At 44.1% G+C, this 27,271-nt stretch overlaps 3 protein-coding genes and 1 pseudogene across 3 annotated transcripts; 2 read left to right on the forward strand and 2 right to left on the reverse strand.

The window, feature by feature from the left end:
* Nucleotides 1-898: 898 nt before the first annotated feature.
* On the reverse strand, nucleotides 899-2,749 carry LOC134187688 (uncharacterized; annotated as a pseudogene).
* Nucleotides 2,750-3,486: 737 nt separating this feature from the next.
* LOC134187689 (G2/M phase-specific E3 ubiquitin-protein ligase-like) lies at nucleotides 3,487-5,177 on the forward strand. The gene is made up of 3 exons (XM_062655840.1): nucleotides 3,487-3,502; nucleotides 3,616-3,911; nucleotides 4,821-5,177. The coding sequence occupies exons 1-3, from the start codon at nucleotides 3,487-3,489 to the stop codon at nucleotides 5,175-5,177; spliced, it is 669 nt and encodes a 222-aa protein (XP_062511824.1).
* Nucleotides 5,178-7,945: 2,768 nt separating this feature from the next.
* LOC134187993 (uncharacterized protein K02A2.6-like) lies at nucleotides 7,946-12,722 on the forward strand. Its single transcript, XM_062656178.1, has one exon. The coding sequence runs from the start codon at nucleotides 8,400-8,402 to the stop codon at nucleotides 12,465-12,467; it is 4,068 nt and encodes a 1,355-aa protein (XP_062512162.1). The 5' UTR covers nucleotides 7,946-8,399; the 3' UTR covers nucleotides 12,468-12,722.
* An 8,080-nt stretch (nucleotides 12,723-20,802) lies between these two features.
* Nucleotides 20,803-21,784, reverse strand: LOC134187690 (uncharacterized). The gene has a single exon (XM_062655841.1). It carries the CDS (start codon nucleotides 21,601-21,603, stop codon nucleotides 20,803-20,805), a length of 801 nt encoding a protein of 266 aa, XP_062511825.1. The 5' UTR covers nucleotides 21,604-21,784.
* Nucleotides 21,785-27,271: the final 5,487 nt, after the last annotated feature.

The raw sequence follows: 27,271 nt of genomic DNA on the forward strand, positions 1-27,271 counted from the left end.
ATAACATACATATATATATATATATATATATATATATATATATATATATATATATATATATATATATATATACGCTTACGTCTTTGCCAGAAAGCTTTGGTTAGTAAGTAAATTGCCATGATGCGCCAATTTAGTTTACGCATGCGCAGTTCAGGTATCTGACTTTGGTGTGAAGTCGCTTCCGGGAATCGGCAATTGTACTGTTCTAACAAAAACCATCGGTGGCAGAGGCGAAATGGAGAAGAAGTTAGTCACTTTTGCTGTGCGTGGTTTCATCGATCTTTTATTGCATTGGTGCGGTGTTGTTGCCATAAATTAGGAGTGCCTGTTTTGTTTAGTTTCGTCTTCTCCGAGTTTTGCGAGTGATATCTTTCGGTCAGGTATACAAGTAAGTAGTGTAGCTTTGCCCTATTACAACACCGAAGTTGTATCGTCTCAGATCGGCTGAAGGTGAGCTTGTTTCTTAGAAGATCTTAAATGTAGCTAGCAACGTCCCTACAGAAGATTTCTCTGAATCTCATGCAGTCTAAAGTCACAGTAAATAGGAAGCATGTAATATACGCAATGTTGTTTAGTCTTTGTTTGCAGCCTTTCTCTTTTCCAACTCAGGCCGGCTTTCAGTAACATAGGGCAAAACTGACATGCTAGCTTCTTTCACGATTGCTTTCAGTCTCTCTGTACCGTTTCTCACGTTGGCGTAGGTCCGTTGCATCGAGTTAAATCGGGCATGAATGGACTCTGCACCCTGTTCACAATGAAACTCCAGTCCAATCTTCCATATCCACACCCATGGCATCACGTGATCTTTCAACATGTGCAGTTTAGCAATTGTTGAGACTGTGGGCAACGTAGATCTGTAGTTTCAATAAAATTTGTGATATTGACGTCTACAACATACACGTGCAGTAAGTTCTCATGTTACTTTTGCAGCAATTTGTTAGAACTGATTCATAAGCTAATGTTTCCATTTTATGTTTGTCCAGTTTTGGCTAACACTTTAACCATTATGGCAAGCTGCAAATAGTATGAATGTTACCGTAAATGCTTGAGCAATGTTTTCTGCTGTTGCCCTTGTTACTGCGAGGTCCTGGGGCACGGCCGTTGCAAGAGAATTGCAAAGCTTTTCTATGTTGTCTCCCTGTATAGTATAATTTATTGTTGAATAAGCAAATTTTATAAATTGAGATGCTTAAAATAACCTGGCAGCACTTGTGAATGTGGTTGCCTATGAATGAGCCTCCATGATAGGTTTATTTTTGAATGCCTAATTTCAGGTGGTGTCTTATCTAAAGCGCAGACTCTAGGGCCATCATGAAGTGGAAAAGACTCCGATCTGAGGGCTTTTTCTTGATCCTCCTGCAATGGGATGTAACATTAGCCATGTGTCATTAATATAGTAATTAATTAATACATAGCTTGGTGCGGATTACAACCATAAATCAATATTGTAACAACTCACGAGTTGATCTGCCTGTGCTGTGAGCTGTTTGGCTTGATCGTATATTTGTATTACAGTGGTGAAGTTGCCTCTGTGTTGGTGCTTCCTGTGAGATTTATCAAGTTGGCTTCCAACTTATTCTTTCGCACTTCCTCTTTTAACTTCTGTGCTTCTCGTACTCTTGATATGTGTTGCTTAAAAGAAGATGCAGTTGCATGTCCAATGTGGGTTGGAGCCCTCTCACTTTCTTCGATGACTCTTTGATTGTCTATTTTATGGGCCGCTCGTTCCAGTTGATCGTAGAGTTTAGCAAAGACTCCTAGACTAATAGGTAATGCTGAGATGGCTACCTGCAATGGTTACAAAAATTATTATTACATGTCGTGCTCAACCAGATCAGTCTGATTACAACGATAAGGCTTATTTATGATAGTGCTTTTGCTCTTACAGGGTCAATTGGAACAGCTGCTAGGTGGGGCCTAATAACATTGTTATAGAATTTTGCTCTTTGTTATTTTGCTCCCTTATTCTGTAAATTTTCTGAAGTCTGTAATGAGCTGGATCAAGACTCCTTTGTTCTGATGGTGTTCTTTCTGCAGCTGGTTTTGCCATTTGTGAACTGTCGATTAGACACCATAAGCAACAGTGACGACCTATGGTAGGGAGGAGGTACATGCTACAAGCACTATGAGAGCCATGTAATGACATAACACTACCAAAACACTGAAGGTCCAAATAAACCCATACATCTTGCAGAGAAATTCGTAATCTCCAGAAAGAAACAGTCTGACTTTCTTTGCTCTAACCAAGAAAAAGAACAAGTGTAATAAGAATACATTACTTTGTGTTTATCTGTTTACTTCCAGTCAGTTGTGGTTAGTTCCTGCAGCTGCTCTTGGTATCTTCCTACAGCTATGTTGAAGTTAGCTACTGTATCAGCAGCTTCATGTAATGACAGAGGTGTTCTTCACTGAGTTGACTGCTGCAACATTTGCTATCTGCACAGCTGGCTTGAAAGTGATCCCACTCTTGTCTCCAGCAAGCTTAATCCGCACTTCATCAGCAGGAATGGCATTGTCAAGCCACACTAATGCATCAGCTCTGCAGAAAAAAACAAAATTTAATATGATAAGTTTTTGAGAAAGGTCTAAATCACACACGATTCAAACTGCTCGAGAAGTGAGTGGACTACAGATTTGGGTGAAGATATGTAAATACATGGGGCAGGTCCAACTCTTCACCGCCACCTGGTAGTTTGAAGGTGAACACAACTTCTTCAGCTTCTAAGTCTTGCGGCAACCAATCTAGCATGAGCTGTCGTTGCTTTTTTCAATGGAAAGAGACACACCCCACTTTGATAGCCATCTGTAATGTATGGTAATTTCTATCAGAAGACTAGCTAAACATTGATTAATAAATTTTTTAATTACCGTCTTAGAGCTGTCAACTTGCTCCAAGGAATTGAAAGGTCTGCTTTTAAGCCAAGGCCTTCTGTGGTCGAGACTCTATTGTATTTCCTGGAAGCCAGCTTCCTTTAGAAGCTCTTGTCTTTCTCCTGCCAAACGCTTTGCCTCGTGAATAAGATGCCTGTTTACTGCTTCCTGCCCTCCACTGATGGCTTCACGAACACGTACAATTTGCATAGTTCTACCCCTCACGGTTGCTTCAGAAAATGCAGTAGACGACACGAGTGGCTTTGGCACACGAAAGTATGTCAATGGCAATAAAGAGAAACGCAAACTCCACTTCATACTAGTATTAATTAATTTAGTTAATTAGTTATGTAGTAGTCCAATAGTACTTCAAAACGAAAAATCGTGAAATGCTTTGATGCGCCTTAGATCTTTATATATGTGTGTGTGTGCGTGCGTGTGTGTGTGTGTGTGTGTGTGTGTGTGTGTGTGTGTGTGTGTGTGTGTGTGTGTGTGTGTGTGTTTTCTAAGTTTTCTAAATATCTTCTTATTTCTTTCTTAAAAGCACAGCTAGCAACACACTGTGGTCATTAGAAGATTTCTTAGCAGCGCGTGTCTCCAGTCTTAATATTCCTAATGACACAGATGACAGGCAAAAGATAGCAGTGAGAAGGAAACACATATGAAAGGATACTAAACGAGCACTTAGACGTGCTGGAATTCAAGATTATAAGGGCTTGTCTATTACTTTCATTGGTGAAACAGCTGTTGATGATGGAGGACCTCTTCGAGAATTCTTTCGCCTTCTCATACTTGAAACTGGAAATGTTGTTAGCATCTTTTGTGGATCAGAAGGAAAGAGAGTTCCAGCACACAATGTTTTGGCTTTACAGCGAAACGAGTATTTCTTTGTTGGAAAGTGTATTGCTTTGTCAATCACTTACGGTGGACCAGGACCACATTTCTTCAGTAAAAGTATTGCAAGATATCTGTGCGGAGAGTCGATTACTAGTCCTGAGCTAGAAGTTCCAGACTATGAAATCAGAGAGAAGATTGAAAAGGTAAAGTGTACTATATGTACATAATCATTATTTCATCTAGGTAACTGACGTAGAAGCCAGATTCCATTTCATTTGCATTGTGTTTGTTGAAAAAGATGCACCAGGTTTGCCTGCTGCTTTTTTGATGTAATTCAGTCTTTTGGACTAGCTGTCACTTTGTCTAATTCAAAGTAGTTTTTCTGTGAATTGCTTCATCGTGATCAGGGTTCCCATACTTCTGCGTCATGTCAGGTCAACAATTTCCGTGTCAGAACGTGTTAGTGTAATGTCACTCAATATAACTTACAGCAACGCTACACAAACAACTGCTTCAACAACATGTCAAGCTGGAGCACAGGTCTGGCTGCATGACGTACTATAGAAAAAGAACCAAATTGCATGTAGTCGCGCTTGAACTTCTCCTTGCTACAGTAGCATGAACAGCAGTAGAGTCAAAAGAACAAAAAACAAAACACATTTTATGATTTAGGGACCATCGGTAATTACTGTATTTTGGTTTAGTCCGTAGTCATGAAAAAGGGATGGTGGATTAGACAATGTAAGAATTTTAAAATACTATTTCGGTAGTCTACTATCCATTATGCAAACTTTCAATTCTCAGTGTTGCGTTGTTTAACTTGCATTCTTCAAGAACTTGTTTTCAATGTGTTCGCGCACAAAAAGCGAGTACATGTGTAATAATTGAATTACTAATCATGATATTTCCTGCAGAAATGTCAAAGATCGGGTAGTTTCTAATCACAAAGTGTGAACATTGAATGGGTTCTCTAAAAATCATATATAATATTTAACTTGAAGAATGTGGGAGTGAGTAGGGGGGTTCTGAAAATTTGAAAAATAGTTACGAATCACCCCTTACAGGACAGATAATCAACTACAGACTCAGAGTATATGTCATTGTTGTTGCAGGTTAGCAAAGTTCAGACAACTGAACAGCTCCGTGTTCTGCTTGACAGTGAGGAATTATCATTTCGCTTTGAATTTGGTTTTAGTGCTCCCAACCGTGAACTTAATTTGGAAGACAAATCAGACATAGTGAAGAGCCTGAGTTTTCATTACTTGGTTTATGCCAATCGAGCTGAGCTAGATCAACTTATGGATGGACTTCAGCTAATGCAACAAAACTCCACACTTTTCAGACCACTATTACAGTTGACAACAATACCTTTATTGACCACTTCACAAATGTTGAAGTTGTTCAAACCTGTCTGGTCTGAACTGGGATCAAATAAACGTGAGGAAAAAGAGTCAATAATTTTGAATTAGACCACTTACGTGGATGAGACAGCGGGTATATGGTTTGTTCTCGTGTACAGTTTATTGCTAAAATCGCATTCATCTTGAATATTAGACTGGTTTTTATGGTGCTCCCTTCATATAATACTTTTGAGCACTTGTCACATGAATGCTCTAAATTAATAAAGTTGGCAACTGTATAGTAATTAAAATTATCGGTTGTCTCTGCTAATGGTCTGGTTGTTTTGGTGGGGATGTGTCCGTCTGTTGTCACAGCTGGCTGACTAGTAGTTAGTGAGTCTGTAAACGTCTGTCGAGAGGGTGAATTGGCGTTATCGTGTGTCCGATAATGAGTGGTCTGTAGGGGGTGTGGTCTGGTATGTCTAGGTCAACAAACTCTATAGTCTGAATTATTCTGTTTGTCAGAGGGGAAAATTAATGGTAACTCTGGCTAACAAGACTAAACTACGACCACCACACACGCAGACACGAGCCTCTTCTCCTCTCTCTCCTTTCTTCTCGGATCGGACTAACGTTGACCCCGATAGCGCTGATGAAAGCATTTATACCGAAACGCGTCCGCTGATATGAGGGGACCGAGAACGAAGAATATATACGACCGAGACACAAGTAACATGTTAAACGGGCAATGGCAACGACCACAATATTCAATGAGAGAAGACGGAAAGCAAAACTGAATGAGTTCAAACACCCAACGTCGACCACCAGAAAAAAACGCCACTACGGTCCTTATGAAACCGCCAACAATCACGGTAATAACCCTAAACGGACCCGAAAGAGCCCGTTGAAACATTGACACCCGACTTTGATCGTACTCAAACTGAACCTGTATTATTTGTATTCGCACACAGATCCTTCCAGACGAACACAAAGAACAACCGACTACGGATACGCCGCCGAAAGAGAAACGCAAATAACAACATACCACCAACCGAGTACCAGCACCACTCGGTAAACGACGAAGACACTATAAACGTGATTAGAAATTCTAATAGTCATGTACACTTACCTGTTATTAATGAGAGTAACGATAGGAATAGATACCATGTTACAAATCGCACTAGAGTCTCGTTCCACCAGCAAAAATTGTCCAAAACCCGTGGATGACACCACCGCTACCGTCGATAGATACGTCGTAAACAGAAGTCATGTTACACTATCACAAACCAAACTAACAGTAATCGACAAGGAACTAACGTACGTACCCACCGAGACAAAACCCAATCGACAACGCTATATCCAAGAATTCGACAATTTCGCCCGAAAACTCAGACTCAGACTGCACACAAACCGTTGGCGAACGACACGAGACAATAACACACGAGACACAAACCACCAAGACACGGAAGAAACCCAGACACTGTCGACCCGACCATTGGGCAGAGAACCACTCACGCCTACGGCACGACACCGTTCAAGAGACGATCCAAATGGGACCCACCCAAAACAAACAACACCGCCCTCGAAGAATATATCGAGAGAACGCGCAGAGTACTAACGGAAGCCAAACCAAAACGGAAAATATTCCCAAATCTCACCAAACAAGAACGCAGCGCCCTAGAACAACTCGGCAAACGCGACGACATAGTCATAAAGAAAGAAGACAAGGGTTCCATGATCGTCGTCGAAGACAGACAGACATACGCCCGCAAAGGCCTCGAACACGTGGATATGTATACAAGACCTAGAAAGGCCTAGAATGGTAGATATGTATGCAAGAGCTTCATCACAGCAACTAAAAGAATCGGCGTTGCCATCGCTTCAAAGCCAGATGAAATTCTTCGCATATTTATAGCAACTACAGCCTTTGGCAATCGATTGCAATGACATCAGGACTGTGCTCTATTGGGGTTGTCCAGCAGATAAAGAGACTTACGTTCAGGAGATGAACGAGCGGGGAGAGATGGTAAACAAAGCCAAGCCATTTTGCAGTATAGAAGAAACGGACGCTTTGTCAAACCATCCATGGCAAACTATGCAAAGAACAGTGTTGTCTGCAGGAGAAAGCTTCTTTTTTGAAGAATTTCTCTTCTGTCCAGAACTATCAACGATTGAGAATGGCTGTCACTGCTGTGATATTTGTGTGCCCAGAGCTGTACTTGTTGTAGCTGTAGTGGAAAGTGAGACATTCTAGATAGGACAACTCACTTGTACATTATATCTTACTGTATTTACATTCTGCTGTATTGTGCTTGATTAGTTGGTGTACAGTCATGAGGTAGTCTTTCCTTCATTGAACTAACAAGATATTAAACACAAATTCACGCATAATGATTTTTTCCCGCAAAATTGAAGGTTGCTAATATGTTCATATCCAAACTTATTTTTAATTAAAATACTCTAATCACCATAGCATAGAATTTTGTTAGGACTGGTTATTTTTGGTCGATTTGATACGTTTTGTTCATAAAATAACAATACACAAGTACATGAACTGTACACTTTATTTGACTCATCAACAATCAACCCCTCAACAATCAACCCATCAACTCATACATTAATCTTCAACCTAGGCAATTCAAGTCAAGACTTCATTGGCTCTAATCATTACGCTGAACCTACCCATCGTATATGCTTTGCTGTAATAAGTTGTTGTTAATTTGACATACGGTTACTACACTACATGTCACGTGACTTCTAGACCTGTTGTCAACGACGTACAGTACTCAGTATAAACCTACCTGTTCCATTTCCTTTGAAAGTATACTGTACACAGCACCAGAAGCAAGAGAAGCCCGTCTAGTGACTTCGTGTGAACAGCCGCAGGAGACCACCCTGGAATTCAAACAAATGACAACGGACGAAGACTGCCGGCTCAAACTGTCTCCGGAACAGACTCACGTAACCAGAAACCTTGCTACATCGGTGTCCACTGTCCTGAAGAATTGAAGATCGAGCGTGTGAACTCGTTCGAAAATGTGTCACCTGGCGGTTGAGTAGAATGTCTGCGAAGACTTAGCATGTTGCACTTCCACCAAATGTACCCTTGCGTCGCGCTACGTAGAGACGAGCAAATGGCCGACAACCCACTAAAACGAGGAGACGGCGTTCCGTACCGCCAAAGTCAACATGCATCAAAATATGCAACTAAATCGAATTATGTCTGTAGAGTAGTGGCCCGGCATATCCGGGGAACAGCAGTTGTGTAGCCGGGTACTGTACTTGTGCAACGGACGTGAGACTGGAAGTCTAACAGAGTATTACCGTGAGTACACAACACTGGCGACGAGGATGGTCGATCAAGAACCACAAGCTAGCAACGGCAGAGCACAGATAGCAGACGCACCCCGTGGACCACTGCTAGGGAAGCCGAGTCGCTACGTTCCGGGAGGAGATTGGCCAAGCTATACGGAACAGATGGATTTCTTCTTCGTGGCTAATGGTGTGTCAAACGCGCAGCACAAGAAAGCAATCTTGCTGACGAATGTTCCCACAGAAACATTCCAATTGATCAAGGACCTGTTGGCGCCAACACCACCTAGCGACGGCGGCGTCACATATGAACAGATCGTACAGGTGGTAAAGGACCACGTCAAGCCCGAACAATCTCCTCTCGTGAGTCGTTATGAATTTGACACTAGGGTGCGTAAATCTACGGAGTCGGTGAGTGATTTTGTCAAAGTCCTCAGGCACCTAGCAGCAAAGTGCAAATTCCACGATGACCAAAGAAATGAGCGTCTCAGAGACAGATTCATAGCGGGTATCAAAGATGATCGGATGTTGAGGACGCTATTAGGAGAGACGTTGACTGACCTTACGTTTGACAAAGCCGTACAACGTTGTGTGGCAATGGAGCAAGCCAGTAGGGATGTGGAGACGCTCAGAGGAGAGGCAGGACTCCAACCACGACCACACGAAGGCACGGTCGGGATGGCTGAGGTTCATCAAATGACAACGGGATCAACCACATGTTATCGATGCGGAGGAGCACATGAAGCCAGAGAGTGTCGATTTAGAACAGCTACATGTTTTCGTTGTCAAAAACAAGGACATGTACAAAGGATGTGCAGGACCAAACCAGGTCCAAGAAAAGAAGTCCAATCTGACAAGGGACCAATTCGGAAGGAAAATAAGAAGAAACCAGCGATGAAATGCCTGGAAGCATGGGAGAAGGAGGAACATAGTGAGAGTGACAGTGACTTGTACAACTTGTTCAGTCTTGGAAGAAACCACGCCATGGAGGTACAGGTGCAAATTGAACGGAAACCCATTGTCATGGAATTAGACACTGGGGCGGCCGTATCAGTCATAAGTCATGAGGAATACAAGAGGAAACTAAGACAGCAGGTCTCCATCAAAGAGACAGATCTGTTGCTGCACACGTATACTGGAGAGACCGTCAAACCAATGGGAGTGTGCACAGTGAACGTAGAACATAATCACCAGAAACAACAGTTGCCCTTGTATGTACTACCCGGAAAAGGGCCAGCTCTTTTGGGACGAGAATGGCTGAAAGCCATCCGACTGCAATGGTCACTCCTCCATCTGAACGCAACTCAAGAACTAGAAGACCTGCTAGCACGACACCCCAATGTGTTTGGATTGGGGTTGGGGCGCATGAAAGGCATCAAGGCCCGAATAGCGTTGCGGAGTGACAGCACACCACGTTTTTGGAAGGCAAGACCGGTGGCTTTCGCGAGGAAGAAAGCCGTGGAGCAAGAACTAGATAGGCTGGAGTCTGAGGACGTGATAGAACGGGTACAGCACAGCGAGTGGGCGGCGCCAATAGTTACTCCTGTCAAGAAAGGAGGCAACGTTCGGATTTGCGGCGATTTTAAAGTGACCGTTAACCCACAGCTAGAGATAGACACCTACCCACTCCCTCGAATTGAGGAGATTTATGCAGGCTTGGGAGGAGGGAAACACTTCACAGTCATCGACCTGAAGCAAGCCTACTTGCAAATGGAGCTGCAAGAAGACTCCCAGTTGGCAATGACCATCAACACCCATAGGGGCCTGTATCGGTTCAAGCGCCTACCGTTCGGAGTAGCTTCAGCCCCAGCAATATGGCAACGAGCGATGGAACAAGTTCTGATGGGAATACCGGGCACCAGATGCTACCTGGACGATATCATCATCACGGGCCACACCCTAGAAGACCACTTGACCAACTTGGAGATGGTTCTTCATCGGCTGGAGGAGTATGGCTTGAAGGCTAACAAAGAGAAGTGCAAGTTCTTGAGCGATTCCGTAGAATATTGTGGCCACATAATATCGGCGAAAGGTCTACACACATCGGAAAAGAAGACACGAGCCATCACTCAGATGCCAGTACCATCTAGTATTCAACAGCTGAGGTCTTTCCTTGGAATGATCCAATATTACGCCAGATTCTTGCCAAATCTGTCGACGGAGCTTGCACCTTTGCATGACCTGTTGAAAAAGGACGCCCCGTGGGAGTGGGGTGAAGACCAGGGAAAAAGCTTCACCAAGGTCAAACAGATGTTGTTGCAAGATAGGATTCTCACACATTTTGATCCTGGGTTACCAGTAACACTTGCTTGCGACAGTTCATCCTATGGACTAGGCGCAGTCCTTTCACACATGTTTCCGGACGGTAGCGAACGACCCATCGCATATGCTTCCCGTTCTCTAAGCGGGGCGGAGAAACAGTATGCGCAAATAGAGAAGGAGGCGCTTGCACTTTACTGGGGAGTAAAGAAATTCAGACTGTATCTGGAAGGGCACCGGTTTACACTGATCACCGACCATCAACCACTGAAATTTATTTTGAGCCCTGACAAGGCTATTCCAGTCACCGCTGCAGCTCGACTACAACGCTGGAGTTTGTTTCTGGGAGCATTTACATACGACATCCAGTACCGGCCAACAGGGCAACATGCCAACTGTGATGGACTATCACGACTACCTGTGGATGACGAGATTCCAGATCGAACAGATGATACAGCCATTTTTTACAATAGCATTGTGGATACCTTGCCGGTTACAGCAAAAGATATTGAAAGGGCAAGCAGACAAGACCGCCTCATATCTCAGGTCATGGAGATGGTGCAGCAAGGAGGGCAGTCACTGGATACAGAAAAGGAACTGATCCCGTTCAACAGGAGGAGAAACGAATTGATTACACATCAGGGGGTCCTGATGTGGGGATCTCGAGTGGTGGTACCAACCAAGCTTAGAGCAAGGGTGTTGGAAACCTTGCATGAGGGCCATCCCGGGATGGTGAAAATGAAGGGTTTAGCTCGGTCATTCGTGTGGTGGCCGGGCATAGATGGAGACATTGAAAGAGAGGTTCGACACTGTGTAGGATGTCAAGAGAATGCGAGGACACCTGGTAGAGGGCCGCTCCATAGATGGGAGTACCCAGCTAAACCTTGGCAGAGGCTGCACGTAGATTTTGCAGGACCCCTCGACGGACAGATGTATCTTTTGGTCATCGATGCATACAGCAAATGGCCTGAAATTTTTTCCATGAGAAGCACCGTGGCTGAGGAGACAGTGGCAACTTTGCGGACATTGTTTGCTCGGTTGGGCCTACCTGACCAAGTAATATCAGATAACGGTCCACAGTTTACATCAGAGTGTTTCAGAATGTTCATGTGCAAGAATGGTATTCGACATGTCACGGGGGCACCATATCATCCCGCGACGAATGGTCAGGCGGAGCGTTTGGTGCAATCATTCAAGAGAGCCATGAAAGCAGAGAAAAGGGAGAGAACAGCACAACACAAACTGGATAGGTTTTTGCTTTCATATCGGAACTCCCCTCAGGCCACTACGGGACAGAGTCCGGCTCAGCTTTTGTTGGGTAGAAACATCAAGTCAAGACTGGACTTGGTTAAACCAAGTGTGGAACGGGAAGTCAACAGCAAACTGATACAAAACGAATATCGTCCGCCAAAGGGTTTTGCCAAAGGACAAGCGATCTGGTTTAGAAATTACCATCTGGGCCCCAAGTGGCTTGTCGGAACCGTCGAGGAGCAAACTGGACCGGTGTCCTACAGAGTGGCAACGCCTACCAGAACACACAGGTTACACGCGGACCAAATGAGATCAGGGCCACATCCTGAGGGAGTCCCTAGCAAGGATACAGGTTCAAAGACAGAAGAGGTAGCGTTGTCTCAGCCATTACCAGGGCGAGAGCCAGTAACTGGGCAAGAGGGGGAAACACAGACACAACAAGAAATGGACAGCAGACAGGAAGCTCCTAACGAATGTCAGATACCAGAGCCACCCACACCAGTACCAGAAGGAGGAAATGCCACATGTACCAGGTCAGGGCGGAGAGTACTACCACCCGCTCGCTTGGCAGAATATGTTACGGACTATGCAAAGTGATTGGTTGTTTTAGCACTAGTTTTAGCGCTGTTGGGTTGCGTTGTTTCAGAATAGCACAGGGGGTGTAGAGTAGTGGCCCGGCATATCCGGGGAACAGCAGTTGTGTAGCCGGGTACTGTACTTGTGCAACGGACGTGAGACTGGAAGTCTAACAGAGTATTACCGTGAGTACACAACAATGTCCACCAAGATCTCGGTGGGTGCGTGGGCGAGGCTTGGCAGGAGTCGTTGTATTGCTGTTTGCCAGACCGTTTCTCTTCCACCGAAAGTATTTAGAAACGGTCTGGCTACGCGAGACTAGGTGTATGCCCGGTCTCCACGAGAAGGCCGACGAACCGACATCCGAGAAACCAAAACATAGTACAAAGATATCCTTTCTATAAGTACGACGAACAAGAAAGGCGCCAGTGATTACAAGCGGTCGATCCACTAATACAACATCGAAGCAACTTCCTTCACGCAGTCTAGCTTGCAAACACCCAAACCAGCCCACAATGGTGCATATGTTGCAACACCCGTATTATTGGGCGAAGGCGAGACGTATCTTGCTAATGGGACATTTGCATCTGTTGTTCGTGGTACACAAGTACTAGATTTCCAGGTTCAAGTCTGTATACTTATCAGCATTATTATGTATATCAATTTCAATTGTCTGCCACAATAGCTATACCAGTAGGGCTTTCAACTGAACATGATGTACGTGTAACAAAAAAATAGGAACGTTAATAGTTCCCTTTTCACTATTCTACATAGAAATCCTGTATTCTATAAAATTCTGCAATAGTTGGTAGTCACCTTGGTGCATGTGTATTGAGTGTATAGTGAACAATTCTTTGATGAACATGTTCGTCGTTTGGTGTCATATGTTACAAAAAAACAAGTAACATATCCAATATTACAACAAATATTACAAGTGTCCACAGCCAGTTCGGCTAATATCTTAGATTTATCAGGCATGCGATGGGCACTTACGGATCTAATATTCAGAATCAGTGATATGGCAAATCGAAAAATAATTGGAATAAGGATCCACGAGTACTGACGACACTTATTGGCGGTATAAGCATATACTTGATGTTCTATTGTTAACTAGCACTGAAACTCCTGTATGAGTATATTCCAACTTATCCACCAAAAACGAAAATCGGACAAACTCTACAATATGGCCTCCTCCTGCAACAAAATGGGGCACTTCAGTTGCATCAAAAACTGGGAACAGGCAAAGAAATAACGCAATGGTTGGCCGCACCAACAATCGAACAAATAGCAATCGATTAATGTCGAGGCACTATTTTAGTCTAGGTCGACAGACTCGATAGTCTGAATTATTCTGGTTGTCAGAGGGAAAAATTAATGGTACGTCTGGCTAACAAGACTAGACTACGACCACCACACACACAGACACGAGTCTCTTCTCCTCTCTCTCCTCTCTTCTCGGTTCGGACTATCGCCGACCCCGATAGCGCTGATGAAGGTATTTATACCGAAACGCGTACGCTGATATGGGGCGACCGAGAACGAAGAATATATACGACCGAGACACAAGAGACACACACGGTAAACACACGCACAGGAAACGAACCGCCAAGATACACGACACACGACCACCATGAAACGACAGAACACGTATCCTAGACACCTCGAACCGACTCGCTACACTACGTTGTACCATCATGATAATTTATCGTTGTGCCTCTCTCTCTCTCTTTCTCCCCCTCCCTCCTGTTTGTTGCGGTGCGTTGTTTAATCCATCTAGAAACATGTCATCTACTCAAACTCCCTTCGTCATTTATTCTAAAGTGCAATCGAAACATCGAGGTCAAAACAACTAAACCCGAGAACAACAACGCGCATATCGTCGTCACAACCGACAACGACGACCACTCACTACAATGGAGGCAGCAAGACCTGCCCCGACCAGCTACCGATAGACGGAGTGGAGACAGTCCAACAACAAGACGACGGGACAGAGCGAGCACTACCGCCGCCGCCGCCGCCACCGCCGCCGCCACCGCCACCGCCGCCGCCACCGCCGCCGTCACCGCCGCCTCCTCTAACGCTCCCGCCACTGCCGCTCTACCATCATCGCAGATGCCACCGCTATCGGGTACAAACCTAGATGTAAAGACTATGAACCAACCATCGTCACAGATACTCACTCTCTTACAGATGACAAATGATATACTTGCGAACGACCCAACATATATAACAACTGAATCGGTAGACCGAATTCTCAGCAGGCACGCGTACCAAACCAAGCAAGAAGTTGGAGAGTATAAACCACCACCAATTGTTCATACGTATGTCAAAGGAAGCAGATTTGATACCGTCCTGGCTACAAATAACGAACGACATCGAGCCTTATACTGAGCCATAAAGCGAATGTGCAAAAAATTTGAGCTTCTGAACCACAACTTTGGAAAAGACACGCTAGACCTGCTCACCGAACACTATGCTATTGTCAAGACTGAACTCCAAACACAAAAGACACAACAGAACGACATATCGCCAACAAAATCGAGGCAGAACAAGACCCGGCCATCAAGCAGGCACAAACGAGCATGACAAGAACGCACGCCATCGAACTTAAACGGGAAATGGCAACGACCAGGATCCGGCTTTGGGTTGACTGTCATTCTTGAGTTGTTACTACACACAACACGCACACAAAAACACACACGCTCACACACACAACGGTCATAATCATATATTGGAATGTACGCAGGATTTACTGATGATGTAACCCCATGCTTGTCACAAGAGATACCAGAGTTAAGAGCAAACTGTAAATGTACAGATAAAGAAATTGTGTGTTTACGAAGTAAACTATCTCCGTGTTGGGAAGAACTCGTTCATTTCTATCGCCTTCTTTATCCACAATCAACAAGATAAAAGTGATAAAAGTAAGAAACGGGAATAAATTCTTCCAAGCTCGACAAGCTTTGGCCAGCTGGACTAACAAACTTACTAATCAAAGCAATGTGTAACATTGGCTGCAGACTGCAAGCCGAGGAAGTTTTTAGTCAACAATTAGTAGAGTATATTTGCTCACTGAAATGATTTTCGTTCCATTATTTCATTGTACTGCATGATGTAGCCCAGGGACTCAAAATGGTATGCCATGTGCTAATGTGGTTGGAACTATTTTTGCACATTTCAGGTAGTTTTTAGTGGTACTTGTTGTCTGCGGGCTCAGTACGGTATATATAATTCTATTATAGCACTACACTGTTGAATAAACTGATTACATATACGTAACATAACACTAATATGCCACATTTCCCTTTCCCAGCTCTGTAAAACAATCTTGTGTACTAGCCAACTCAAAAAGTCAACAATTTCTAAAGTTGTGTAGTCGAGCTTCAAACTGTAAGTCTAGTTTCTTAGACGGCTTCACATTGACGTAACTGCCGGAAAGGGCTAATTTTTAATGATACATGCATGCAATTAGAAAAGTTGCAAGTCCTCAGTTAATTTAATTCTATTTCAAACTACTACTACAAAAGATATATTACATTATAAAATGGCTTGGACCTCTGCTCCGTCACCGCCGTGTTGGCATATTTAGCAAAAAGGCGATCAGCACCGGCACCGCTATTTCTGTTTCACGACGGCACGACACTGTCAAGAGGACGCTTGGTAAGTGAGATAAGAGGAGAGTTGGCTGCCATCGGCCATAACCCTGTACGCTACTCAGGACACAGCTTCAGACTAGGGGCAGCGACAGAGGCAGCAAGCCGGGGGTTAGACGACTCTACCGTCAAACGCTGGGGAGATGGCGCAGCGATGCGTACAAACGGTATGTAAAGTTGGATAAAAAGACTTTGGCTAGCTTTTCGAAAACTCTCGTAGCACCTAAGCAATAAAGCTGATTTGCGTGACTCTACTGTAACATGCCGTTCACACCAGTGTCGTGTGTTATGCTGGCCTCCGGTGTCCACGCGGGGTTACGCAAGGAGCTTGCGCATGGAGGTAAGAGTCGGCTTGGAAAAGTGGTGATCGCATACGTGGTCACCTCTGTGTTGTGTTATACGGGTCAACTATAACGTAGTTAAGGACCATGTGGGTCGGGCTCCGCTCTCGGTGGCTCGGACCATGGCTGAGAACCGACCTCCCGCGCCGTTTGAAAATCCGAGTCGGACTCCACCCACTCTAAATGGCCACGCTTTCCTATGCACGCGGGCAGTCACGAAACGGAAAGACAAACAAGAGAAACGGAAAGACAAACAAGAGAAACGGAAAGACAAACAAGAGAGAAAGTACAGGTAAGTCGTTTGTTAGGAATAACGAAAATTCAAACGGGGTTTAACAGAACGGGTAAAGGAGGCAGACTTGATACCGTCCTGGCTACAAATAACGAACGACATCGAGCATTATACTGAGCCACAAAACGGATGTGCAAAGAAAATTTGAGCTCCTCAAACACAACTTTGAAAAAGACACGCTAGACCTGCTCACCGAACACTATGCTACTGTCAAGACTGAACTCCAGACACAAAAAAAAACACAACAGAACGACACATCGCCGACAAAATCGAGGCAGAACAAGACCCCGGCATCGAGCAGGCACTAATGAGCATAACAAGAACGCACGCCATCGAACTTAAACGGAAATGTCAACGACCACAATATTCAATGAGAGAAGACGGAAAGCAAAACTGAATGAGTTCAAACACCCAACGTCGAACACCAGGAAAAAAACGCCACTACGGTGCTTATGAAACCGCCAACAATCACGGTAATAATCCAAAACGGACCCGAAAGAGCCCGTTGAAACATTGACACCCGACTTTGATCGTACTCACACTGAACATGTAATATTTGCATCCGCACACAGATCGTTCCAGACGAACACAAAGAACAACCGACTACAGATACGCCGCCGAAAGAGAAACGCAAATAACAACACACCACCAACCGAGTACCAGCACCACTTGCTAAACGACGAAGACACTATAAACGCGATTAGAAATTCTAATAGTCATGTACACTTACCTGTTATTAATGAGAGTAACGATAAGAATAGATACCATGTTACAAATCGCACTAGAGTCTCGTTCCACCAGCAAAAATAGTCCAAAAGCCGTGGATGACACCACCGCTACCGTCGGTAGATACGTCGTAAACAGAAGTCACGTTACACTATCACACACCGAACTAACAGTACTCGACAAGGAACTAACGTACGTACCCACCGAGACAAAACCCAATCGACAACGCTATATCCAAGAATTCGACAATTTCGCCCGAAAACTCAGACTCGGACTGCACACAACCCGTTGGCGAACGACACAGACAATAACACACGAGACACAAACCACCAAGACACGGAAGAAAACCCAGACACCATTGCGCAGACAACCACTCACGCCTACGGCACGACACCGTTCACGAGACGATCCAAATGGGACCACCCAAAACAAACAACACCGCCCTCAAAGAATATATCGAGAGAACGCGCAGAGCACTAACGGAAGCCAAACCAAAACGGAAAATATTCCCAAATCTCACCAAAGAAGAACGCAGCGCCCTAGAACAACTCGGCAAACGCGATGACATAGTCATAAAGAAAGCAGACGAGGGCTCCATGATCGTCGTCGAAGACAGACAGACATACGCCCGCAAAGGCCTCCAACACGTAGATATGTATACAAGACCTAGAAAGGGCTAGAATGGTAGATATGTATACAAGAGCTTCATCACAGAACCTAAAAGAATCGGTCTTGGCATCGTATTCAAAGCCAGATGGAATTCTTCGCATAGTTATAGCAAGCACAGTCTTTGGCATAGGGATCGATTGCAATGACATAAGGACTGTGCTCCATTGGGGTTGCCCAGCAGATAAAGAGACTTACGTTCAGGAGACTGGACGAGCAGGGAGAGATGGTAAACGAAACCAAGCCATTTTGCAGTATAGAAGAAACGGACGCTTTGTCAAACCATCAATGGCAAAGAACAGTGTTGTCTGCAGGACAAAGCTTTTGTTTGAAGACTTTCTCCTCTGTCTAGAACTATCAACGATTGAGAATGGCTGTCACTGCTGTGATATTTGTGCTCAGAGCTGTACTTGTTGCAGCTGTAGTGTAAAGTGAGACATTCTAGATAGGACAGCTCACTTGTACATTATATCTTACTGTATTTAGATTCTGCTGTATTGTGCTTGATTAGTTGGTGTATAGTCGTGAGGTAGTCTTTCCTTTATTGAACTAACAAGATATTAAACACAAATTCACGCATAATGATTTCGCAAAATTGAAGGTCGCTAATATGTTCATATCCAAACTTATTATTTAATTAAAAACTCTAATCACCATAGCATAAGTAATGCTGGGACTAGTTGTTTTCCTAGGTGGTAATAGCAGTAGTGGTCGATTTGATACGTTTTGATCTCTCTCCTAGCAGAAGCCATCGCACAGCAAAGGGTATACTTCCTAGACGATACGGAAACTAGACATAATTAAATGACTTTCCTTATTACGTTTAGTCAAGAGTAGTTACATATTGGCATATATATTTTTTCTTTCTTTCTTTCTTTCTTTCTTTCTTTCTCTATATTTTGTCGAAGAGTCAAAGAGAGGTGATTGGCATCCGGGAGATCCAGCACTTGGTTTTGACTGGAGCTCAGGTCCTGGATCCGGCTTTGGGTTGACTGTTATTCTTGTGTTGTTACTACAAACAACACTCACACAAAAACACACGCTCACAAACACAACGGTCATCCTATACTATAATACGCGAACGCTCGGGAACGCCAACTTCCGTCTGTCCACCTGTCCACATGTATGTCTGTAACGCGCCGATCGACACGACGCCGGTCTCGGATCGTCGCGAAACGCGGCGGGCCGGTCGAGAAGTCGATTCCGAGACAAACGGCCGCGTCGGATTTCGCCCGGAGTGACTCCGACGGCCCGAGATGAGACTTTGGCGGTCTGAAATGAAATGCGTGAAAGTGTCTTCGCGGAAGTGACGTCATTCTCTACGAATAGATCATGACGTTTTAGGTGGGAACCCTAATGGAAAAGTTGGAGCGATCGACTATCGATCGTCCGAAGTCATAGGCGATCGCTTGAAGATAGGGTTGATCTCAAGCGACTGGTCGATTCTCAAGCGATCGCAGAAGCGCAGCTCAGTCGCTCGCGCGATGCGATCATCGAACGCGCGAGCATTTGCATGAATGGATGTGTTCTCAAGCGATCGCTTGACTAGTCGATCGATCGATCAGCATTTCAGTCGATCTCGATCTCACTGTGATCGATCGATCGATCGTCATGATGCCTAGCTATTAGCTAACTATATACTAGACGAACGCATGCATGTGTTCTTATGTAATCGATCGACCATAGTATATCTAAGTTGTACTTCTACATGACATGCAATGACGAACAATTATCTAGATACTACCTGTACTAGATGTACTGATTCTGTGAAGGCATGCGTTTACGGATCGAGATATGTTGCATGCGGTACGTGCATGTATCTAAATAGCGTCGCAATGCCATATGGCAGTCGAACCTGTAACTCGATCCAACCCAAGACTTAGCTAGACCGATGTCGATCATTCGATCGAAAATTGTCTTGCTCTCAGTCCAGTTGCAGGTCATCTGGCGGCCGCCTAGGACGTCGCGATGCGGTATACAGTCGGCATCATCTAGCTGACATTAGCGTCACTTTCACTGGAATGTTTGATCAGAGTGATCGCGAACCGACAATAATAGGTGAGGGAACACCCACATCCGGCTTACTTAGCCTCGAATCTCCACACACTTACGACGTGTAATCTAACACTGTACATTGTAAATAAACACCTTTAGAAGCATGCACCTTGAAATAATATAATAAATCGTTGACAACTATTAAACAATCCAGATAAATATTTAAACAAATTAATCAGTCTCCACAGTGTTTGGCATGGACGCAACAAAATAACTCTCAGATCTGTCAGTATGGGTACAAAGACAAACTTGCTTAAAATGTTCCTCAGTGGAACCGCAACCAATGAACTCTCTTTGGGAGATGCTCTACACCAACACCATTCATCATTGATCACTTCAGCCCATGTCTGCTGCTGTACCAGCTGTTTCACTGAAAGAAGAAATAGCTGGGGAACACGGTGAGGGTTGTATTAATGCTACAATTGAATCCTCAGTTGAAGGCACAGGTGACACGTAGCACTGAATCGTCCCAACGTTCATTGCATCTGCTGCCTCAGATTCTGGTGGAGAAGGCCGAAATACAACAGTATAATTGTTTCTGGTGGTCTGCTTTGTGTATAAAACGCTTGAAAATACGCGTTTGCTAATTGAGGCCCTGGAGTAAACAGCCAGATGAGTCAATGTCAGATCAGCGTCAGAGCTAAGTATCTTCTCAATTGCAGCCTGTTGGATTGGTGTAAGCTGCCTGCTGACTGGTGAACCTCCTTCTTACAAGGATATCCCCAGGAGTCTCTATTCGATTCATTCCTGTCACAATGAAGCCAATGATCACGTTCCTTCCAGTGTGCCAACATCTTCTCACACATCGCTTTCTGTTGAGTCAATGCTTTGACTTTACCGATCAAACTCAAATAGTAGTACTTCACAGAACCAGGTCTACCGCAGTGTCTGCACAATGCAATGTCACTATCCAAAATGTCATAGTGGCATGGGTGATCTTCGTGAAGGCAAATGTAGTAAACTCTCGGTGGAATACAACCAGCATCTCCTAAAACCTTATGTAAAACAGACCACGATTCAGGTAGTTGTGATCTCTCATCAAGTATTTGTCTGTTGCACCATTTTAAAATGTCTTCAAAACATTTGTTGGACATTTTGTGTTTATCCTTTAAACTCAAAAGTTCCAGAAGTGTTTCATACCTACCAGGATTTTCAAGTTTATCTTCATCACTGTCAATATCAGAAACAGTATCACTTGCATCACTACAAGGAATGCTCCCATTAGATGCCACAGCTATCTCATCCTCCTGTACACTACTTTCATTGAGAGAACTGCAAGCATTAGCATCCAAATGTTCCTGATCAATGTTACATAAATGCCTATGTGCAGTAGTCCTTGACACTGGTTTAAAGTTGCAAATGGAACATGGACAATGACAGTGCTGTTTAGGAGCATCTTCACAATCACAAGTTATTGGGTGCATATTCACACTCCGATCACTACAAACACGTTTCGCACTAGAAGTTCCTTTAAAACCAATGCAGACATGTACAAGTTACACAATGCACCTGACAGATCTAGAGCAATGTGCCAACTGAAACTAACTCTCATGGTTCATTTCATGGGCACTCATGTCTTTAGACACATGAAGTCTGAATCAAACAAAACTACAGCTGTGGCCAAAAGTTCTCGGACACCTTAAAAAATATAGTTAAAGTGAAAAATATGGTTCTCGCCAGGATTTGCACTGAACATTATGACCTGTTTACTCAAAGAGAGTATAATACACCAATATTTAAGAAGATTTAGGGATGACAAAATTACTTTAACCTGGTATAGCAATTACTTGACCAATAGCTACGTATTCCATTACAGATGTGTTTGTCGCCATTTAGAGAATAGCCTATGAAACTATATTTAAAAACCACATTTTTATTGCACAAGTGTAGCTATAAGTCTAGCAGAAGTTTCTGAGCAATTTGACTCATATGACGCTCATGATGGCCAAGACAAGGAACTACACCGAGGCGGAGAAGATCAGGATCCAGGTGCTGCATGAGGAAGGTCTCAGCCGCCGCCAGATTGCTCGCAGGATTTGTAAATCCCCTGCTGGCGTTGCAGCCTTGCTCCAGAAACTCCGTCAAACCGGTAGTATAAGGGACAGGCGCCGCACTGGACGGCCACGGGTCACCACCACTCGAGACGACAGGAACCTGTGCAGGATGAGCTTGCGAGACAGGAAGAAAACAGCAGTAAAATTGCACCAAGAATGGACTAATGGTGGTGCTGTGACTGCTTCCGTTAGGACAACTCGCAGAAGGTTGCTAGACCATGGTCTAAGGTCATGCAAGGCCCGAAAGAAGCCACTCATCAAACCTGACCAGGAGAGAGGAAGAGGCTGGCTTGGGCTCGTAGGCACAAAAATTGACTCAAAGACAGTGGAACCGTGTGTTATGGTCTGACGAATCCAGTTTCCAGTTGTTTGCAACTCCAGGGAATGTGAGGGTACGAAGAAAGCCCGGAGAAGAGTGAAACAAAGACTGCATCGTTCCCACAGTGAAGCATGGCTCTGGATCTGTTATGGTCTTGGGGTGCATGTCAAGTTCTGGAGTTGAAAGGCTGACTGTCTGTGACGGAACAATCAACTCTGAGAAGTATCAGGCTATTCTCCGTGATACAATGTTACCTGCAGCTCGTGAGATGTTCCGCAATGGCCAGAACTACACATTCCAGCAGGATAATGCTCCATGCCACACCTCAGTCTCAACAAGACGATGGTTCCAGACCAACAATGTTCGGGTGATGGACTGGCCGCCGCAATCACCAGACATGAACCCAATTGAGAACCTGTGGGCCGACCTGAAAATAGCTGTCCGACGTCACCAGCCGACCAGCAAGGCCCAGCTGAAGGCTGTACTCGAGGACGAGTGGCAGAGGATAGGTCCTGAGAGGTGCCAGAACCTGGTGAACAGCATGCCGACAAGGATATCAGCTCTGATCTGTGCCAAGGGACTGTGTACAAAATACTAGCAATTATTACTGAGATATTGCTAATTTGTTGCTGTTATTCTTATCTCAAATGATGTCTTTTCCTATGTTACATGTTACTCCATATATTTAATGATCCTGTTTTGTTAGTTTTGGGGCATAATTGATATTATAATAAAAATATTGTGATCTCAAATTATAATTGTTATATTGGATTTATTACTGAACTATAACTGCATTTCTAACCAAATATGACCAATTTACATAAAACATGACAGATGTCCGAGAACTCTTGGCCACAGCTTTAAGACCAGCTGCTTCCAAACTATCAATGTGTATAGCCTACAGGCAACCGCCAAAACCTACTTACCCCCTCAGACAGAGTATGTTTCCTCAGGTCTCTTATCAACCTATTAAACTATTAGGTTTGTTCTAAATTGCCAGCTGGTATTACAACAACCAATGAGGGTTGACTACTAAAGAAGGCCGACACGAGACAACAGCATGCACCACATGAGGATCCAAATCTCACCTATCAACATGAGGATCCAAATTCCACCAATCAACATGAGGATCCAAATCCCACCAATCAGCAGTGGGGCTCTAAGGTTCCCGTTCAGGTCCGTGCTAGCCATTATCAACTATGACCAATCAGCAAGCTTAGCCTAGCAGAAATCCCACCAATCAGCAACAGGCAAACCAAAAGTAAAATGCTAAAGCGGGAAACTCAAAGCATAGCTCATCTTGCAAGAGAGATTGATCTGTATCATGAGCAAATTCATCAGCACATCCAGCCCAGCTGACCCATTAAATAACAGTGAGTGTGCAGAGGTAGACCTAGACTTGAACAAGTTATTGGAAAAGTCAACTACAAACACAGGTATAAGAATCAATTGCAAGATGAACGTGTACATGTACGAATTCTTAATGAATGATCTTCAGACTTCACAACCTGGACAGTAGAAGAGACAGCACAATGGCTACGTAGCATTGGCTGCTCAGAAGACATTACAGCAAACTTTATTGGTATGTCAATACTAAACTTGTTTGTAGAAAATGAGAGCTTTACTAACTAACTGGATGTCACAGACGAAGAGATTGATGGAGAAGCACTCCAAAGCATGGCAGATGAGTCAAGGCTAAGCACCATTGGCGTACAAAAAATGAGCAGTAGACTCAAAATTTGCCATCGAATAAACGAACTTATAGAAGAAAGCAAGAAGTCTACAATGGCTTCGATCTACCCAAACAGTACACCACAGCACAACCTGAGCACTATGACCAAGGATGTTCCAGCTGCTACTATAAAAGTGCACTTGGCACCAGCTGGGAAAGTCTCCCAAGCAGGACAAGCCTTTTTGAAAGCGCATCATCCATGGATTCACACACAGTACATGCATGGTAAGAGTGTCACACTAATCAGTCTGTTGAACAAACACTAACATGCATCTTTGCAAATACAGTAAAGCGGCTCATAAAAAAACTGCAAGAGAATTCTTCAGTTCTGCGAAGAACTTCAAAAATCTAGATGGTGATCAGACTAGACTAGACGAAGCTGTCCGAGACCTCCTGCCAAAGTGTTCCATGCCAGAGATTGGATTCGGGGAAGGTAATACCAGCAGTTATATAATACAACGTACAAATTACCAATGCGTCAACAGCTTCTGATCTGTGGCAGCTGGAATCCGTAGTCATCTAATGGACAGTACGAGGGAACACAGAAGACGAATCGCCAGTCTTTCCATGCGTCCAAAGGTATTCTAGCTACGCGTGTAGCTGTTTTCAAACCCTAAACTCACCGACCATCTTTGTGTTCTTTGCAGAAAGCCGAGGAGGCCTCTGCAACCAAGAACAAGACTCTGACGGAAAGAAACATCTGCTTCGACGACCACAACGCAACTGCAGACGCGACGTGTCGGCACGTGAAATCGAATTCGAGATGCATATGAAGACTGCAATCCACAACTCGATCTCCATAGCGTACTTTCGACACCAATAACCACAGCTCCATTTCCATTTCCCGCTTCCTGAAAAAGACCAGCTGCAGCAGCGTGCGCATCTCTCGTAGGCACCGAAGCTGCCTCTCATTGGCAGTTTGGTCGCGGAGAAAGAGCAAAACGACTCACACTGGAGAACTTAGGTGTCGCTCCAGCCAGCTCCAGTCGACATCACGAGGCGAACGTTAACGATACGGCTCTTGATACGGTGATTGACCAAGATGAAAGTAAATTTATCCGGGATATTAGCAGAATACGCCCTCTAATTGTATGCTTTGGCAGATCACGAGTTATCGCAGAGAAGCAGCAATGCTGTTGTAGCAGCCGTACTGAAGCTGCCAAACATTTCAATGGCACTTCTTAACAAGCATTTAAGACCGATGGCAAAGCTTCTTGGCGTGCAACGCTACTCGGGCAAAGACAAAAACTGGCTCGTTGTAGAGTTGGCACGCGAGCTAGTAGCCAGGAAGTGGGTCGCTGTCAATGGAGACAAAAGACTGCTCTCTAGCGATAACATATTAGTTGCTAGGTACTTGTAGATATAATTAGACTAGCTACGTAGTTTGCAGTGCCAAAGTGTAAATTGTTGCGAAAGTATATCTAATAAAGACGATTGAATTCAATCAAAAAGTCTATATATAGCAAACTCGACAGAAACCAAAATGGCGCGAGGATTTCAATTAGAAATCAAAATGGCGGGGCCTCTAATTAAAAGCGTTACCCATAGTGGGTTCCGCAGGTTTATGTATGGGTTTTCTTAATTTTACAAAAACCCTCAAGGTGGGTTATGGTGGGTTAAGGTAGGTTTCTTACGGTTTTACGTGGGTTTTTGTCGGGTTTTTGTGGGTTTTTTGTAAAGTTTCTGTGGGTTAGAAAACCCACATGTGGGTATTTGTTTCACAAACCCACACATGGGTTTGCCTCGTTTCCCACAGAAATCCTCATGAAAACACACACAAAAACACATGTGGGTTTTGTGTCACATTCCCTGTGTCATCATCAGTCGGTTTGGTCAGTCATACTTAGTAATCTTGATACTGAACCGCAAAAGTTCAGAGAGGGTAACGGATCATGTCCGGGTTCGTTGATTAGCTATGGGTTGACCCGTATGTGGCCAAAGTGTACATAGTAGGATCCCATCCGTTACCGTTTCCAAAGCGTGAGCTTTGTGCACTAGTAAAATTGTCGAAAGTTTTTAACTACACGTGTACTACTACCTTAATCATGCACCTACACTTACGTCACTTGTTGTGTCACATGCGCGCGCAATTAGGTGTGGTCCATTCCTGTTTGCGTAGGACGCTCGAACTCTGAATTCTGCTTGACGGCTGTTATGTCAATCCATACGAAGAGACGACGCTCCGACGTGGATGTAACAAATCTGATGGGGCCTACCACCTTGCGAGAATGGAGAAACCACTACAAAGACTGTGAGTCAAAATTGGCGCCTAGATGGAGGCGGCAACTCGTGTCAATATCTGCCGCTCTAGACTGATTAGTGCTGTGACAGTTCTTTTCCTGATACGATATGAAGACAACGTAGTGCAGAAAGTTCGTGCTACAAAGCTGACACCCAAAGGAGACTTCGATGAAACGGTTCGTCCTGGCAGCAACATAATCGCCAAGTACGACAATGGTGCCCAATACCAGCTGTTGTTGAAGAGATGGTAGCAACCGAGTCTGCTCAGAAACGTCAGGTATGTATCCAAACCTTGCGAATAATTATCTTTCCTGGCAACTTCCGATATATCTTTCGTGATGAAATTTCGCTCGATTGGTATTAGGTATGGTCATTGCACGTTATGGTCCTGTTCGGCTATTGAACACCCTCTTTGACACTTCGTCTACTGCATGTAATCTGAATGACCTCTGTCAGGTTATTGAAGATTGAAGATAGATAACGTGACTCGCGCGCTACGCATGCTAAATGCTACCAAATCATTGTACTGTAATTACAAATGTGTATTCTGATATTGTTCTCAATGCCCAACAGACAGACAAAACTCCAAAACCATCTGAATGTCAACCCAAGAAGAAAAAGATTGACAAAATGCGTTAATTAATGTACTCTATTGCATTACTAATGGCAATGTTGTTAATTATGTCCACCTTCAGGTAATTGATGGTAAAAGAAAGTCTGAATCTACCAAAGCAACAGCACTCAAA

This window comes from Corticium candelabrum, chromosome 12 (genome assembly GCF_963422355.1).
Source record: "Corticium candelabrum chromosome 12, ooCorCand1.1, whole genome shotgun sequence".
NCBI lineage: Eukaryota > Metazoa > Porifera > Homoscleromorpha > Homosclerophorida > Plakinidae > Corticium > Corticium candelabrum.